Raw genomic sequence first — 19,823 nt, forward strand, 5'->3', positions numbered from 1 at the left:
GACTCTTACTATTTATTGTGTAGCATAATCTAAACAGCAAAGTTAGCACTTTCTAAAATCATTTCTCATTTAATACATGACATCTATTTAACAGTTCACTTAGTCTTTTTATTTTATTTCCATTGGGATGTCTTTAGAAAAAGCCAAAATTTGGTAAAACCATTCATTGTTTACTATACCTAGGACAATATACTGACTTTAAACTACTTGAAATGAGATTTATTAAGGACAGAGGAATAATACAACTCTAATTTATTATTATTATTATTTTTTGTTGTTGTTGTTCATGGGGCTTGAACTCAGGGCCCAGGTGCTATCCCTGAGCTTTTTTACTAGCATTCTACCACTTTGAGCCATAGTGCCATTTCTAGTTTTCTGGGGATTAATTGGAGATAAGAATCTCACTGTCGGGGCTGGGAAGGTGGCTCAGTGGTAGAGCACTTGCCTTGCATGCCTGAGGCCCTGGGTTCGATTCCTCAGCACCACATAAGCAAAAATAAAAAAGCCAGAAGTAGCACTGTGGCTCAAGTGGTAGAGCGCTAGCCTTGAGCTGAAGAGCTGAGGGACAGCACCCAGGCCCAGAGTTCAGGCCCCACGACTGGACCCAAAAAAAAAAAAAAAAAAGGAATTTCACTGTCTTCAAACCACAATCCTCAGATCTCAACCTCTGGAATAGCTAGGGTTACAGGTATGAGCCACCAGCATCTGGCTCAATTCTGCAATTTGGTTCATTGAGTATAATATACAAAACATATATTTGTTAAACTTAGTTATTCCCTTGATACATTTATTTGTATATGACTATATAGCAATGCTGTCTTTATTTCTTTCTTCTCGTCTATTTGTAAAGTTTGAACATGTCAAACTGCTGCTAGATACAGTACCACATGATGCTTTGGCGTATAATTTGGGTATAGGCTCAATCTCAATTTCTTACTAGGTAGAATTATCATGTTGGGCAAATTATGTAACTTCTGAAGTATTCTGTTTTCTCATCTGTTAAATGGGAATGATAATTGTAACCTTGTCACAGAGCGTAGTAAAAGTTCAGGGAAATACTTAGCAGTTCTGTACTATGTTTGACAAACATGATACCTAAACTGAGAAGTGAGCCCTTTAAATTCATAAAATGAATTCATAAAATTCATAAAAATGAAAAGGTCACTGTAATGTGCTTTAGCCTTTTAACCAATGAAAATACAATATTTCTTTATTTAACTTGTGTGAATTCTGACTTAATACATGGGAAAAAATTAAAGTGGGAAACATAAAATACTTATTCTTATAGACCTGTAAAATACTTTATAGATGTTTATTATAAAGTATAATTACTAGATTACTTATATTTTTATTCTATTTTATATTTTTTACAGAAAATTTGTAGAAAGAGAACTGTTCAAACCTGATGAGGTACCCGAAAGACATAACTTATCATTTTTTCCAACTGTAAATGATATAAAAAATCATATCCATGAGGTACAGAAATCCCTGAGAACTGGAGATATGGTATATAACTCAGAGATTATTCCAGCAACGGTATGATTACAACTATAGTTCTTTATTTTATTAGGGACTATTTTATTGGAGACTCTTTATTAGCTTCTTTATTTGGCCTGATAGAGATGTCTACCACTAGACTATCTAAATAGCTGAAAAAAATAGAACTGGGGTGTGACTCAAGTAGTAGAGTGTTTGCCTAACAAGTGGGAAGCCCTGAATTCAATCTCTAGTACCACCAATATGACAACCAAAAATGTAAATGCTAGACCTCTTAGATGATAACTTGACTAATTTTTTATTACATTTACAAGAAGAAACAGTGGATTTCCAATCTGAAAATAACAACAATACTAATCTTCACTTATAAATCAGTATTTTTTTCTTTGCAGAATTATTTCTTATGGCTAAGCAGTCATTTATTCAGTGTATACTGAGTATATAGCCCTCCTGTAAAAAATACATGAGCAAGGTTGAATTGTTCCAACTTGAATTCAGGAGGTGATGCTGTTGTATCCTTATGCCATATGTGGGTATCAGCTTTACCTCACAGTTTGATATTATAGTTTTTCCTATATATAGCTTATTCTGATGAAATTTTACTACTGCTACCCAGAAATCACTAATTACAATTCAGACAGGTAGTGATTGTGGCATGAAAATCTGAGTAGCAATACCCTTTGTTCTCCTAACTTCATTCAAATTCAATACTAGAATAGATTCTTACCTTTATGAAAGGTAGAACTTCTGTTTCTTTCTATATAACTATCTAACTTTTATAGCATTCAGATCCCTCATTATAGTAAAAGTCAAGGAAATTCTTGAAGTGTTCAGTACTGTGTTTGAATCTAGAAACATTTTTAAAATATAGCCTCCTAATCCTATCCAGAATTCAAGAAATAAAGCAGATTTGGTTAGAATTGATTATTACCACCTATACTTCCTATGCATATTCTTGGTAGATGAATTCAAGAACCTAATATATTTGGAGAGTGAGGTATACTTGTGGTATGAGAATGTGAACTAAAGAGTAATTACAGAATAAAGCACAAATATAGTCTGACAAGTGAAGTAAGCCAGAGCCAAAGAAACGCAGACTGCATAGTTTCCCTCGTTTGTGGTAACTAGAATGTGCCTATAAATCTATAAGTACACACACTAAATGATTAAAAAATATATATGTATATGTGTGTGTGTGTGTGTGCGCACACACACACACACACTGGGACATGATAAATTACATAGGACTCTAGATATTCACATACTGAGGCCAAAGGGAGGATATGCATAGGAGTGGTTGACAAAGGCTCAATAGCTATGTGCATATCATATAAGTAATATTTTATGAAATGAACTTCAAGAAAAGGAATCGACGTTTTTTAGTTGCCATTGTTGCTGTTTTTGTTTTCTTTTTCTTTTGTTTGTTTGTTTTGGGAAGGTAAGGGGAGCACAGAAAAGGTAGAACAAGGGTTGAAGGAATACAACAGCAGTACTCACTAGGCACTATATGGATGCATCTTGTGGTTGGGGACAGGAGGGAAAAACTGGGAGAGAGCAAGGAAAGGAGAGACATGGTTCAAAAAGAATTGTACTCATAGCCAGGTGTCGGTGGCTCACACCTGTAATCCTAGCTACTCAGGAGGCTGAGATCTGAGGATCGCGGTTCAAAGCCAGCCTGGGCAGGAAAGTCTGTGAGACTCTTTATCTCCAATTAACCACTAGAAAACCGGAAGTGGCGCTGTGGCTCTAGCGATAGAGCGCTCCCCTTGAGCTGAAGAGCGCAGGGACAGTGCCCAAGCCCAGAGTTCAAGCCCCACGACCGACCAAAAAAAAAAAAGAATTGTACTCATAACCTGATTCAAGTAACTGTAACCCCTCTGTATATCAACTCTACAATAACAACAAATAAATAAAAATAAAATAGAATCATATGTTGATGTTTTAAGATTTCTTTCCCTTCTAAATATTGTTTCTCTTAAGCTGTGGCTTTTATTTTAACTTTGTTTATGGTACCATTTTACATAAAGAACTTTTTATTTTTATATAAAAAATTTTTGTGTAACTTTTTTTATTGAAATAAATATTCTCATTTCAGCTTCAGTGGACAACAGATGGTGAGAATATTCTCAGAGAAACTGTGACAGTTACATTTGCAGAAGGTGGGTTATCTTGAATATTTGCATAGTATTAAATCAAAGAACATTAAAACTTTAAGGAACTTAAGATACTATCTTATCTAATCAAAATTTACAGATAACAGGCTAGAGCTGGTGGTTTTTACCTATAATCCTAGCTAATTGAAGTGGAGAGGTGGGAGGACTGCTGTCTAAAGAGCTGACCTGTAGCAAAAGTAGAAGACCCAATCTGAAAAATAAACCGAAAACACAAAAGGGCTGGGGAGGCCTCACTCATTACCTATCAATGAATGTATTGAGTTCAGTTCTCCATACCACCAAAAAATGTTTTATTGCTTCAGCCTTTTTGCTTAATTGTTTCTCAGAAAGGGCCTTGTACTTTTGCCAAGTCTGGCCGTGGACCTTGGTCCTCGTTGCTATCTTATAGCTGAATTATAGTCCAAAGCCACCACACCTAGCTTGTTTGTTGAGATAGCCTCCCATTAACTTTTTGTCCAGCCCAGCTGGCCTAGAATGTCACAATTTTTCTGTCTCACCTCTCAAGTAGCTAGGATTGCAGGTATAAGCCACTATGCTTCCCTCCTATACCCCCATCCCATACTTTTTTCCCTCTTCCTTTTCCTTTCCTTTCTTCTCTCCCTCTATTCTTTTTCTTCCTTTTTTGTAAGTACCAGAGTTTGAACTTACACTTAACACTTTTTTTTTCTGATCCTAGAATTTGAACTTAGGGCTTCACATTTATTCAGCCTGCTTGTTTGTTCTGGTAGCACTCTACTAGTTCTATCCTTTGGTATTTTGGAGAAAGAATTTTGTGGACTTTGCTACCTGTGCTGGATTTAAGCCAACAATCCTCCAAGTTTAGTCACCTTAGTATCCAGGATTACAAGTGTGAGCCCCATACCCAGGCCCCAGGCCTCACACTTGATAGGTCTGTACTCTGTCACTTTTGCCACCCTGCTACCCCTTTTTACATTGCTTATTTTTGAGATAGGTTCTCTTTTCATGCCTGGGGGACCTATTTGTAATTTTCTGCATACTTGAGATGACAGGAGTGTACCACTATGTCCAGCCATTGTACTTCCTCCATTACTGGGATGACAGACATGTGCCATTGCCTTATATGAAGCCTTTCAAACATTTTGCCCCAGCTGACCTCAAACCATGATCCTGATCCTTAGATCTCTGCCTCCCAGGTAGCTAGGAGTCCAAGCGTGAGCTATTGTGCCTGATTCTAGGCGCTTGCTTTCTCTCTCTCTCTCTCTCTCTCTCTCTCTCTTTCTCTCTCTCTCTTTCTTTCTCTCTCTCTCTGTATATAAATATATTATGTATATAACATATATATAACTTTTTAGTATATATATACATATATATGTATATATATATATATATATATATATATATATATGAAGGGGGCAGTTGTAGGCTCTTGAACTCAGGGCCTGGGCTCTGTCCTTGAGCTTTTTTGCTCAAGGCTAGTGCCGTAGCACCACTTCCAGTTTTCTGGGTGTTAATTAGAGATAAGACTCTCACAGACTTTCCTGCCCAAGCTGGCTTTGAACTGTAATCTTCAGATTTCAGCCTCCAGAGTAGCTTATATAACAGGCATGAGCTACTGGCGCCTTGCTTTAAAAATATATTTTATAAGTAAGGAAACCATGACCCAAAAAGGCAAAGAGCAGCTAGAAAATTCCACCTATTAAAGCATCTCCTATTTTAAAAAATCATGCTTCTTTATGACAAAAATTTCGAGAATAGATATTAATATACTCAGCTAGAGGGCTGGCTAATTCTGGTAGTGATAGCCTTAAGATACCTTGATTTGGAAACTGTTTTTGTCCGTTTTGTATGGCTTGTATTTCTTTTTTTTTTTTTGGTCCGGTCGTGGGGCCTGAACTCTGGGCCTGGGCGCTGCCCCTCTGCTCTTCAGCTCACGGCTAGCGCTCTACCACTTGAGCCACAACGCCACCTCCGGCTTTTTTCTTTTTGCTTATGTGGTGCTGAGGAATTGAACCCAGGGCCTCAAGCATGCAAGGCAAGCGCTCTACCACTGAGCCACCTTCCCAGCCCTATTCTATTGTCTATCAGCATTCCAGACATATTTCAGATATTTTGCTTTTATTCTCTCCTATGGAAATGTCTTTTCTCTTCTACATGGCAAGCTCTTTTTATTACCCAAGTAATAATTTCTGGTTTTAAGTTGTTTTTATTGTAGTGCTGGAGATCAAACCCAGGATTTTTTGCATGTTAGGCAAATGCTCTACCATTGAGCTACATTCATAGCACTTAAGTGATCTTTTAACCTCACCCCTTACTAATAAGAGAACTACTCATTCTTTTCTATTTGCCCCTGCATTCAACATGGTAGTTTATTGTTTACCTGTCTGTATCTGAATATTATTTGAGCTTTTAATAGGCAAGTATTGTATTTTATTCAAACTAATTAGTACCTAGAAAAAATGCCTGTTAAAAAGTTAACTTCTCAATAAATGCTTTAGAGTTAGTGAATAAGTATATATTATATGGTACTTTGGTATTTCACTTATTAACCTATAAGTATCTTTATCAATACAATAGCTTTTAAATTCTTAGAATGAGTTCTTCTATACATACTTAAATCATTATACTCAGTGCTGGGCATATGATAGAATTGACAATAAAGAAATGATATTTGAAAATGTCACTCTGAAGCTAATAACTGGAGGAAAAATAGGAATAGCATATGGAAAAGCCAAGCAAGGAACAGCTTGTCATATTTAATGAACTTAAGAAAGTTAGCATGGATTTACCATATGTAGCACTTGGAATTAAAACTGGATAAGCAAAAACAGGTTTAGGAAGCCATTTCAATATATACATGTAGAAGGTAATTATGGTTTAGTCTATAGTTGGTGATATACATATTATAGACAGTTTTAATAGTTATTTTTTCTTTATTAGCTTACGTTAGTTATATGAAGGATTTCATTGTTACATTTCCACATACATTTATAATGTATTCTAATAAATCTCACTCCTTTAATTATCCTTCTTTAATAATTATTTTAAAATTAGAATACCAAGACTTTGTTAATGGTTGAGTAGATGTATGTGTAGTAAGGGATAAAAGAGTTAAAATGACCTTTGATGACCTCTGCATTTCAGACTTGAACTGTTGACTGTGGTGGCAATTACTTAGTTCAGCAATACTGCCAAAGAGTAAAGTGGGTATGGATGAGAGTTGGGAGGAAGAAGAGGGAAAAATGTCATATTAGGGTTTGAAGCTAGAGGATCCAGATCATTTCAATGGAATGGATGAGGAGGAAGCCATTTTGGGATAGTTGAAGCGTACATTTGAGATAACTGAAAAGGTAGGGACAATATGAACCACTTTTCAAAGAATTTTTCTATAAAATCTGGAGTGGTAGTGCAAGCCTACAATCCCAGCAGTTGAAAAGCAAAGGTAGAATGATTTTAAGTTTGAGTTCAAGGCCAGCCTGGGATCCATAGGAAGACCCCATCTTTAAAAAAAAATTCTTTTAAGAGATATATGAGGTTGAGGGAAGGTATTTTAAGGTAAAAACAGAGACTTTGAAGAGAGACCAATGTAGATGTTTATGGGAAGTTGAAGAAATTTCTGTCTGTTTTGCTTATCTTTTCAAGTAAGAATAAGGAAAGAGCCAGGCACCAAGGGCCATACCTGTAATCCTAGTTACTCAGGAGGCTGAGATCTGAGAATTGAGGTTCAGAGCCAGTTCAGGCAGTCAAACTTCAAGACTTTTGCCTCTAATAACCCAACAAAAAGCTGGAAGTAGGGGTTTGGCTCAAGCAGTAGAGCACTAGCCATGAGGGGAAAAAGCTGAATGAGAGCTAGGTATAATAATAACAGTAATAATAGTAAAGGTCTCAGAAAGAATAATGTGAGTTTGAGGGAAGGATTGCCAGTTTTAGGTGAAGGTTCAGTTGAAGCTGATGTCCGTTAATAATTGAGTTTCTTTTTCAGGACCACTTGGCTCCTGTGTGTGGTCATAGGAAGCCATATTCATCCACATATTCTCCTGTGTATGGTCATAGGAAGCCATATTCATCCACATATGACTTTACCAAGGGAATATAACCAAAGGCAGATGTGTTTAAGGTACTTGTAATTTACTGAAAGTTTAGGCGTTGGACACAAATATGGGTAGGGAATGAATGTTATGAAGGAATGGTTGGTAGAGCTGAAGAAGACTGCAGAATCTTTTGACTGGAGTCATATAAGGTTGACAAATAATTCCAATTATTTGGAATGTGAAGTACCTATACACAGTTCCTATAAGAATAGAGACTGTGATCAGAGAATGGAATATTTGAATGTGAGATTTCAAAGGTAGAATAGTCCCAAGTGTTGTAAAGATATGGTAGCATAGTATTGGGTACCTGCAACAGAATGAAATAAAAGGACATTAGAAATTAAGATGCCTTGAAGTTGGGTGCCAGTGGTTCACTATAATGCTAACTACTCAGAAGGCTGAGATGTGAGGATCACAGTTCAAAGCCAACCCAGGCAAACAGATGTCAGAACTCTTCAGTTAACTACCACAAAGTTGAGGTACTATATAGCACAAATGTTGTATGCCAGCATGAGCAAAAATACTGAGCCTCCTATGCAACCATTTGTTGCTGCAAGTTACATATCTCACTCACAGAAACACACAGGCTTGGGTTAAAAGATCAAAAAGACCTTCTAAGCAAATAGATCTGGAAGCAGGCAGGAGTGGCCATCCTTATATCTTCTCAAGTTAAAATCAGTCAGTAAAGACAAAGAAGGTTACTTTATATTAACAAAGGGAATAGTCTATAAAGAAAAAATTAGAGTTGAGATTCACACACACACACACACACACACACACACACACACACACACACACACACACACACACACACACACACACACGATACCAGCACATTCAGGTCCATTAGAAAAAAGACGTACATTTACTAGCACTGTTAGACCCAAAAATCAAAAAATAATGAACACTTCAGTATCCTATTTCACCAACAGATATGCCATCTAAACAAAAAGGCCAACAATGGAAACCTTAGACTTAAATGACATCATAGACTAAATGGAATTAAAAGATATTTACAGAATATTTAATGTAGAGGCTCACAATACATATTTTTCTCAGTATCTGGAATTTTCTCCAACTTAGATCATATCCTAGAACATATAGTAAGTCTGAGCAAATACAAGAAAATTATAATAGCTGCTCTTATTCTGTCTAATCACAATGACATTAAACTAGAGCTTGACAGCAAATGACACTACAAAAAATGTTAGAGACTGAACAATATATTGTTGAATGACATGTGGGTTACTGAATAAATAAAAGAAGAAATCAAAAAGACCCTGATGATTAAAGAAAATGAACACATAGTGGGGCACAGGTGGCTCATACCTATAATCATAGTTACTCAAGAGGCTGAAATCGAAGGGTCATAGTCTGGGCCGGAAAGTCCATGAGACTCTTATCTCCACATAACCACCAGAAAACCAAAGTGGCGATGTGGCTCAAGTGGTAGAGCACTAACCGTTAGCACAAAAGCTCAGGGAGAGCACCCAGGTCCTGACTTCAAGCCCTAAGGCTGACAGAAAGAAAGTGAAAGAAAGAAAGGAAGAAAGAACAAACGGACAGACAGAATGAAGGAAAGAAGGAAGGAAGGAAGGAAAGAAAGAAAGAAGAAAGAAAAAACCTATCCTCCTAGAATTTCTGAGATACAACAAAGGAAGTTTTTGGGGTTTTTTTAAGGAAATATTTTTTAATAGCTCTTTGCATTTATAACATAATTCACTTCAGCAATAACAGAATCCTTTTCTTCCAAAGCCACAAAGTGTATTACAAATGAAAGCTGGTATTGCTGCTAATCAAAACATCACGATTGATCTTTCATATAAAACCACTTTACGTGTTAACTTGTAACAAAGGACATTTTTAAGAGGAAAATTCATAGCCATAAGTGCCTAATGCTAAAAAAAAAAAAAGAAAAAAAGAAAAAAAAAATCAGCCAGGCACTGGTGGCTCACGCCTGTAATCCTAGCTACTCAGGCAGCTGAGTTCTGAAGATCACAGTTCAAAGCTAGCCTGAGCAGAAAAGTCCCTGTGAGACTCCATCTCCAATTAACCACTTAAACATTAGAAAGTGTGTCTCAAGTGGTAGAGCACTAGCCTTGAGCACAAAGAAGCTCAAGGATAGCATCCAGGCCCTGAGTTCAAGCCCCAGGATTGCCAAAAATAAAAAAATCCCAAAACCAGAAAATGCTTAATGCCAATGTTACAACTCATACATCTCAAAAAACTACAACAAACCAAATTCAAAACTAGCACATGAAGAGAATTAGTAAACATTAGGGCATAAATTAGTGAAGACTAAAATAAAAAGAGTAACAACAAAAACCTAAAAAATACAGCAAAACAAAAGTTGGCTCTTTGAACAAATAAATAGGATTGATAGGGGCTGGGAAGGTGGCTCAGTGGTAGAGCGCTTGCCTTGAATGCATGAGGCCCTGGGTTCGATTCCTCAGCACCACATAAGCAGGAAAAAAAAGCCGGAAGTGGAGCTGTGGCTCAAGTGGTAGAATGGTAGCCTTGAGCTGAATTGCTGAGGGACAGCGCCCAGGCCTAGAGTTCAGGCCCCACGACTGGACCTGCCCCCCTCCCCCCCAAAAAAAAAAGATTGATAAGCTCCTAGTTAATTTGACCAAAAGAAAAAGAGAAGAGACTTAATAAAATTAGAGGTGAAAAAGGAATAATAAAATAAAAATAGAAATCCAAGGGATCATGAGGGAATATGTTGAAAATCTATACTCAGATAAGCTGGAAAATCTAGGAGAAATTGAAAGTTTTTTATATACAGTGAACTGACTAAAACTTAACCAAGAAAACATAAACTGCTATGACAAGCAATAAAATTGAAGCAATAACAGAGTCCTCCTACAAAGAAAAGTCAAGAGCCAGATCAATTCATGGCCATATTCCACCAGAACTTCACAGAACTTACACTAAACTCTTTCATGGATAGAAAAAGAAGAAACACTACTAACCAGTGCTGTTTTACAGCCTTTCGAAAACCAGAGATGTAACAACAACAAAAATAGAATTATAGACCAATCTCGTTGATGAACATTGATGTAAACATTCTCAATAAGATTCTTGCAAATGGAATTTAACAACACAAAAAAAGCACACAGAGATGCAGATGATTCAACATACATAAATCAATAAATATAAAACAGCCCATAAACAGGACCAGGAATAAAAAAATCACACAATTATCTCAATCAGTGAAGAAAATGCCTTTGACAAAATTCAATATCCTTGTATGATAAAAGTTCTGAAGAAACTAGGAATAGAACAAACCTGTAGCCAACTTATTAAATGGGGAAAAACTGAAATAATTTCCCCTAAAGAACAAAATAAGGCTGTCTACTCTTCCCACTCTTATTCCCTAGCTAGAGAAATAAGGCAGAAGGAAATAAAAAGCATACAGATAGGGAAGGAAGAAAGTATCCCTATTTACTGGTGATAGGATCCTGTACTTTACAGACATTACCAAAAAGTTCTAGAACTGAGAGAGCCTAACTTTGGAAAGATAACAGGATATAAAATCAATACTCAAAAGTTAGTAGCCTTTCTATAAAACAAAAATGAGGGGCTGGGAAGGTGGCTCAGTGGTAGAGCACTTGCCTTGTATGCATGAGGCCCTGGGTTCGATTCCTCAGCACCACATAAGCAAAAAGAAAAAAAAAAAAAAGGTGGAAGTGGCGCTGTGGCTCAAATGGTAGAGCGCTAGCCTTGAGCTGAAGAGCTGAGGGACAGCGCCCAGGCCCAGAGTTCAGGCCCCACAACTAGACCCCCCAACAAAAATGAATAGGCTGAGATGGAAGTCAGGAAAACAATTTACAATAGCCTCAAAAACAAAATACCTAGGTATTAACCAAGGAAGAAAATACCTCCACAATGAATACTACAAATCCTTGAAGAAATTAAGGAAGACATTAGAAGTTGGAAAAACTGTTCATGGATTAGCAGAAGTAATATGAAAATGATTGTACTGCCAAAAGTAGTATATGGGTTCAATTCATATCTACCAAAATCCAAGTATCATTCCACACAGAATTACAGAAATCAATCCAAGAGCTCATATGTATGCATTAAAAAAAATAATAGCAAAAAAAATTCTTAATAAAAAAGATCAAAGCCAGAGGTAACACTATAACCATACTTCAAATTATACTACAAAACCAGAAACAAAAACACATTGGTACCCACACAAAAACAGACCCAAAGACCAATAAAACAATATAGAAAAACCAGGAAAAAGTCAGGTACCTGTAGCCAACTAATTTTTGACAAGCCAATATACAGTGGATAAACGATAGCCTCTTCAATAAATGGTGCTGGGAAAACTGGGTTTCTACCTTCAGGAGACTGAAACTGGGCTTCTGTCTCTTACCCTGGGGAGGGGTGGGGGGGAATTGATCAAAGAGTTCAAAATAGGACTGGATCAAAGAGCTCAAAATAAGACCTGAAACTTTAATAAACTACAGGAAAATGGAAAAAAAAAATCTAGAAGTTGCTGGGAAGGGATGGGAAGGAGAAACAAAGGAGGAGGCTACAATGCTTGATAAAAAACGTACTCATTATCTTGCCCATCTAATTGTAACCCCTCTGTACAGTATTTTCACAATAAAAAAATAAATAAAAATTTAAAAAAATCTAGAAGTTATAGGCAAAGGTAAAATTTCAGAATAGTTGCCCAAAAGATAGGAACAAAAATTGACAAATAGAACTATATCAAAGAGTTTATTCACAGCAACAGATCACAAGAACTAAGAGACAACACACAAAATGGGAGAAATAGTTCTCTAGAATTAAGTTCCAAAATATTCAAAGACCTCAACAAATTAAACAGGAAGGAACAGATAATCCAGTTAATAAATGAGCAAGTGAATTGAAAAGTTCTTACAAGAAGAAATACAAATAGTTAATAAATACTTAATGAAATGTTCAGCATCCATAGTCATAAAAGAAATGCAAATTAAAACCACACTAGTAAGAATGGCAGCCATCAAGTAAACAAACAACAAATGCTTGCAGGGATGGAGTAGGAAAGGAAAAAGCCCACAAACTCTTGGTTGGAACATAGAATAGTGCCAGAGGCTAGTGGCTCATGCCTGTAATCCTAGTAACTCTGGAGGCTGAGATCTGAGGACTGCAGTTCAAAGCCAGCCCTGACAGAAAAATTTGTAGACTATCAGCTCCAATAAACCACCAGAAAACTGGAGGTGGTGCTGTGGCTCAAGTAGTAGATCACTAGCCTTGAGCTGAAGAGCTGAGGGACAGCACCCAGGCCCAGAGTTCAAGCCCCATGACCGACAAAAGTAATAAAAAATAAAATAAAATGCAGCCTTCCATAAAGCCCTAGGGCATAGACACGACCAACAACAACAACAAAAAAGGTAAACTAGTGCAACCACTATGGAAATCAGTATTGATCTTCCTCAAAAAACTAAAAATGAGGGCTGGGAAGGTGGCTCAGTGGTAGAGCGCTTGCCTTGCATGCATGAGGCCCTGGGTTCTATTCCCCAGCACCACATAAGCAAAAAAAAAAAAACAAGAAAACTAAAAATGACCTTCCTTAAGAACCACACTACCACTACCAGACATCTATCTATCTATATATATGAGAATAAATCAATATACTAAAAAGACACCTGTGTATCTATGTTTATGGTAGTACTGTTCATGATAGCCAATGATAGAATCTACTGAGATGCCCAACAACACATGAGTGAACAAAGATTATATATTATATCTCTATTCTGTTTTAATAGTTTGTATTTTATATAATTCAGGAAATTCACCAGGAGAATCAGTTACCACCAAAGTGGGAACAACTCAGACAGGGGCTTCTTTGTCTCCAGAGCCAAATCAATTGCTCTCCTCATTGCCCTCATTACAGCCCAAAATATTTACACAACTACAGGTAGGTATCCACACTAGAGAAAGAAAACTTCATTAATATCCCCTGATATTAATATTGGATTAGCTTACAACCAATTTGGGGATTTTCTCCTTTTGTAGGTGTTTCCTTTCTAGTGATTTTAGAGAATTGTTTCAGAATGGTAATAATTAAATATTTCTTTGCTATCAATCTCCTGAATATTATGATTTAAGATGCTAATTCAAAACTATATTTTGAAAAAAGTTGGAGGTTAGCTAAAAGTGCAGTAAAATTTTGTTATTTTTCCTTTGGTTCTTGTTTCTCATTTAATATTTAATAAAATGTGTATAGTAACTATATACTTGTTAGTTTGTGTTCCATTTCTTTCAAAATACAGTATAGCCTATAAGACTGTCATACAAGTATTTTGATATGACTCTTCTGCTTAAAAGGGTTTGCAGTTACAAACAAGAATCACCTCCCCTGAAGGATCACCAAATCTGCTATCAGTAAATAACCATCCCTCCTCCAGTCCTTCAAGACTTCTGAATTCTACAGGAAGTACCATAATGAATAATAATTCTCTACTGCTTGGTCAAAGTCATAGCCTTCAAACAGATATATGTCTAACTCAAAACAATAGTACTGCCTCTGCCATGGGTAACCTCCCAGAACCAGATCAAACTCTAGTTGCCGTGGATCAGCTGGTGGAAGATGATGTTGAAAATACTGAGAATCTGGAAGGAAGTGTTCATAGGATTCTGTTGGGAGATATGCACACCATTCCAATACAAATTATAGACAACCACTCAGCTCTTAGTAAGTTAAAGTCAATTTATGATTTTTTTAGTCTTTATGAACTATCATTCACTATGATAAAAACTATGATAGGTTCAGATAGAAAAACTATCATTTCTACCCAGTGGGTTATAATATTTAAAACTCCAGCAAAATTATGAGAGAAAAGGAAATTTCAGTAGTTTAAGAACTCTTAAACTAGCCGGGCGCTGGTGGCTCACGCCTGTAATCCTAGCTACTCAGGAGGCTGAGATCTGAGGATCGCGGTTCAAAGCCAGCCCGGGCAGGAGAGACCGTGAGACTCTTATCTCCAATAAACCACCAGAAAACCGGAAGTGGCGCTGTAGCTCAAGTGGTAGAGCACTCGCCTTGAGCTGAAGAGCTGAGGGACAGCGCCCAGGCCCAGAGTTCAAGCCCCACGACCGACAAAAAAAAAAAAAAAAAAAAAAAAAACTCTTAAACTTACATTTTTTCTTCCCCTTATTTCTAACTACTTAACCCTATTGAAATTATTCATTTTTAATTATTTTTCCCTGGAAAATCTGTGGTTATGTAAAACAAGAAAAGAATTTAAAACCAGAAAAACAATGTATGAAAGATAAGATTATGTTGTAAAGCCAGAAAAAGATTGTATGGAAAAATGATAGAAGCAAGTAAAAGGAAAGTGTTTGGAAAAAATTGGTATGTGCACACATACATACACAAAGAAAAAAATGTGAAATAAGATGAAGATACTGAGTTCTGTGGACATTGAAAGAGGGCAAGTAAGATTTGGGCACCTGAGTTTAGTCTAAGACATTGTTATCTTCATTAAGTACTAACCCAGTCAAGAACTCTGTTAAGGGGCTGGAATGTGGCTTAGTGGTAGAGTGCTTGCCTAGCATGCATGAAGCCCTGGGTTCAATTCCTCACTACCACATAAACAAAAAGCCACAAGTGGTGCTGTGACTTCAAGTAGTAGAGTGCTAGCCTTGAGCAAAAGAAGCTCAGGGACAGTGCCCAAGCCCTGAGATCAAGCCCAGGACTGTCAAAAAAGAAAAAAAAAGAAAGAAAGAAAAGAACTCTGTTAACTCTTACTTGATGATACTGTTACTTTTTTTTAACACAGATTGTTCTAGACTGAACATTTCTTTTGCTTTGAAGTATGAAAATATTTACAGAAATAATGTTTTTCCTCCATCTTGATTATTGCTCTTCTGGGTAAAGAAAATTGTGATATAACTCCTTCAAGAAACAGTTACTATCTTTTAGATTTATTGGAAGCTTACCTTAAAGAAAACTCATCCAGAGGGCTTTGGTACTTGTAATTTATTGAGTAACTTTAATAGATTAGGAGAAAGAGGAGTACATGTGAATTCATTCTCACAATCCCACAAAAATACTATTGGTGTCCCCATTCTACAGGTGAGAAAACAAAGGCTCAGGGAAGTTAAGTAATTGCATGAAGCTCATATTTACTAAGTAACAGGAGAGGGATTTAAACCTAGGTCTATCTTACCTCCCAAAGATTTCTTCAATTCTAACATGTTTTCTCACTCTGTTTTGTGCCACAGTATTTCTGGAAACACTAATCTAAATTGCTTTAAATGAGACTGCCTTTGGATTCACAGTTATGTGATTTTAGTATCTAGATTAATTTGAGGGACTATTTCATCTGGATATGAGTTCCAGGGGTCATTCAACTTCATCCTTTGTTGGTTCTCCATATTTCCACAACTCTTGACAAACTGATACACCCATAGAGCAGCTGGAAAACTGAATCTTGAGAGAGATGAAAATTTGATATTTGACATTCCATTTACCACTTAACAGATTACTACTGGTATGCTACTGGTTTAAAGTACTTTGAAATCAGAATGATAATGTGCCTTCTGAAAGGTTTCAGATAACCAAACCCCTAGCTTACACAGCTAAGTTAGAGCAGTCATATAAGATGTGGCATTGTATTTTCAGCATACCAATTATTTTTCTAAATTACTGCTTAGTTTTTCTACACTACTGTTTGCTTTTCTTCTAAATTCATCTAATTCAAAAGACTGCAGTATCATAAAGTATATTAACCTTTTGGATTTTTCTTTCATGTTTGGTTTCAAAGTTGAAGAAAATCTGGAAGGTACTATTTCTATGAATCAAGTTAAGCAAGAACCCAAAGAAACTACATTGTCTATGGAAGCAAAAAATAAATTGGACTGTAAGACATTATCTGCTACATAAATTTTTGAAGCTTTTCAGAATTTACAACTCTGGTGACTTGTGATATTTATAAAAGAAGGTGAATATTGTCAAAATGCAGCATTGTGATAACTGGACTGAAGACTAGTTTGACTTAAAACTGGTATATTGTTGCCAATTCCATATTTTTTACCTTCCTTAAGAGATACTACTCTTTATTTTGTATAATTTTTATGTTTGTTGATTGTCTAATAATCCAGATTTCAAAAGATTGTTATCCACAGTAATTTATTCTGAACACAAATGTTAACATAGTCCATCCCTGGATATATCCAATTATGATCTTAATAGACAAAGGAGAACAATAACAAAAACAGTATGTGAGTGTATATTTGTTCTGATATATGTATGTCATTAAGATGTGAAGAAATTTTTAGTTAGCAGGTAAGTGAGAAAATATTTATAGTGTCTTATCTAGAAAGATAAAGCATTAGATTTTCCATGACATAAAGCCCAGCAGTTGCATTTGTGGAAACTGCAGTTTCATTTTAGCCTCTTCCTTGTAATTTTCAAACTTCTTCACTACAAACCAATATTATAGTATTGGTTAACTGACAGAATTTAAGTGTCTTGGTAAGTACTGAATTGATTAAATTGATTACTTAAATTGATAAAATAAGCAACAGAAATCAGATTATATGGCATGGATTTCAGCTGTACTGGAGTAAAGTCCTGTCTAAGGGTAAAAAGATAAAGAAATGGAGAGAATTTGGAAAGAGGGGCTTTTTGATGATAGTAGAGGATTTTTTTTGTTTTGAAGATTCAGTGCTGATTAGAAAATAATTTGCATTGTATTTACATTTTTTCCATAACATAGTTCTTAATGAATGAGTATTAGGGTTCATAGTATTTCAAGGTAAGTATATAATATACAGTTTAAAAGTTATACATTTAACATTTTAAAATGTTTGTTAAGTAAATGTATTTGCTTCAAATGCAAATAAATACTAAAAAATTATTCATTATAAGCATCTGTTTTCTGGAAGATTGGCAAGCTAGAAATGTTAAATATAGCTGTCAAGAAATCAGTGTAATCCAGTACACATATGTAATTCCAGCCCTCAGACAGAAGGATTGTGATTTCAAGGCCAACCTGAGATAAATAGTAAGACCCCCATCTCAAAAGAAATTTGTGTGGCATATTTAAAATTTTATGTTTTAAAAATAGTTATTTCAAATAGCTATTAAAGCTTATTTTCAAGGCATATACATATAGTATGAAATTTACCATGATTACATGGATCTCAGTCACTTTTGGCTCCCATTCCTAATTCACTTTGTTTCAAGTATGTAAGATGTATCTAAATGTATTGGAAATAAAAAGAATTCTAAAATTCCTTTCTCTTTAGATTTATACCCTTTTCAATGTAAGGTTTATTATTTATGTTATTTAATGTAAAGTTTATATTTAGCTATGTATACAATTTTTAGTAAGAATTGCTTTTCCTAAGAATTGAATAATTGTTTTTTCTTATTACCATTATAGAAGCATTAAATTATACTAAATTAAACACAATTCTTAGTTACCTCAAACCCAGGTTTTTATTAGCCTCAGTAGGCATAAAAGGATTAAGTTGCAAAAATTTATAGTTCAGCTGTACTATAAAACTATTTTCACTTGTTATTTCTTCTTTTCATGGAAACTTTTCAAGATTTTAGTTGGTCTTCATCTTCCAATAATGTGTATTTAAAATGAAATATAATTCAATATTTTGCCAGTTAAACTATTGTTTTGGAGACATTCCTTTCTTTTTTGATGTTGAGTGGCTAAGGAGAAATGTTTGCTAAAATACACATCCTAGCCAGTTACCTGTGAGAATGAGAGATATCAAAGAATTCAGACTTTGTACATAATCCAAAACAAAATGTAGGTGAGGGAGAGGTAGTTTAGAAGTAGTTTGCTTGCCTAGCATGTACCTGGCCCTGGGTCGTGTCCTAGAATACCCCTCTGCCCCTGACATGAAACAAAAAATGCAGTTAACTTTTTTTTCTCACTTTCTTCTGAATTGATAACTCTTCTGTTATTGTTTTTGTTGTCGTTCTTTTTCAATCCTGAAGAAAGTCATAGTGCATAGTTCCCACAAACAAATGGAAATAAAATTTAAAAATCCTTAAAAGTCCAAGAACATGAAGGAAGGTTTTAATCCCTAATTGTATACTCTTTTGGTTTTTAGGCAGAAACTGGAACTATCAATATTTTCATGTAAGTACTTCAATGAGTAACTCTTTAAAAATGGTTTTGAAATGAGTTTTTAAAAATTCATTTTTCCTCTAACTGCATGTTGAGTTACAATGTGTCAGTATTGCATTTAAAGATGCCTAGCATCATTTTTGAAAACGATGTTTATATATTTAAAGTGTTTAATTATTTTTAAATGCACAGGGTCTTACATACAAATGAATAAAAAATTTAATATCTGTATTTGACATTCTCCTAAAAGCTCTACAGCAGAATCGGACATGTGTTCTTTTGTATCATGTATTACAAGGTGTAATACTTGTACTACTGAGTTGTACATTCAAAATAAGCAGTTAGAAATTCACAATTACAGCTCAGCTTGTTTCTTCATTGTAGTTTTCATGTTCCAAACCTCTAAATGAACTTTATATTTACTTCAGTGAATTAGAGGTAAACACAGTCATAGTGCACTTTTCCTTCAATTTTCTATGTAAGCAACTGGTATATTCAAAGGAAAAGGCTTTAACATCTGATGAAAGTAAATGTTTCCTAAACATTACAAAAGTGATAGGAAACGACATTTTTGGGATCTGGCCTTGATCAGAGTTTCTAATTTTAAGGCACACCGGCTTGTGTTTTTTCTTTATTTCCTGTCAGGACATACATTTAATCATGTGGGTAGGAAACATATGTTGCTTCCTTTGTACAACAGGTTTTATATAAGACCTTAAACATGTGTGTATATATTGTAACTTAATGTATAGTGTCTTTGTTATAATGTAATTTTTAATTAAAAATTCTATAGCTTTTTCTTATACTTGCTTTTGTTTGTTTTTAAAATAACTTTCCTGGAGATAGTAAAAGTTCTATTCATCTTATATAGGATTCTGAGTAAACAATTTAATACCTGAGAATTTTGGCTACAGATTTATATTTAGTTTGAAACCTGAGCGTTTTAAAGTATAACTTTAGTTACCATTACACTTAGGGATCTGTACTCTGCACTCCAGCCAAGCATT

General features: G+C 35.3%; 1 protein-coding gene across 6 annotated transcripts in view; it reads left to right on the forward strand.

Annotated features, from left to right (window-relative positions):
* The window catches only part of Carf (calcium responsive transcription factor), a 69,144-nt gene extending 49,523 nt beyond the window's left edge, over positions 1–19,621 (forward strand). For 5 of the 6 annotated variants that reach the window (XM_042667014.1, XM_042667013.1, XM_042667015.1 and 2 more), the window contains 5 exons: positions 1,374–1,536; positions 3,593–3,656; positions 13,507–13,637; positions 14,048–14,414; positions 16,489–19,621. In XM_042667014.1, the coding sequence (XP_042522948.1) occupies positions 1,374–1,536; positions 3,593–3,656; positions 13,507–13,637; positions 14,048–14,414; positions 16,489–16,607 (844 nt within the window). In that variant the 3' untranslated portion in view covers positions 16,608–19,621. The remainder of the gene's footprint in view (positions 1–1,373; positions 1,537–3,592; positions 3,657–13,506; positions 13,638–14,047; positions 14,415–16,488) is intronic. The other variant, XR_006145302.1, reaches the window with a different exon arrangement.
* Positions 19,622–19,823: the final 202 nt, after the last annotated feature.

The sequence above is a fragment of the Dipodomys spectabilis genome, unplaced genomic scaffold (genome assembly GCF_019054845.1).
Source record: "Dipodomys spectabilis isolate Male_0828 unplaced genomic scaffold, ASM1905484v1 ptg000373l, whole genome shotgun sequence".
NCBI lineage: Eukaryota > Metazoa > Chordata > Mammalia > Rodentia > Heteromyidae > Dipodomys > Dipodomys spectabilis.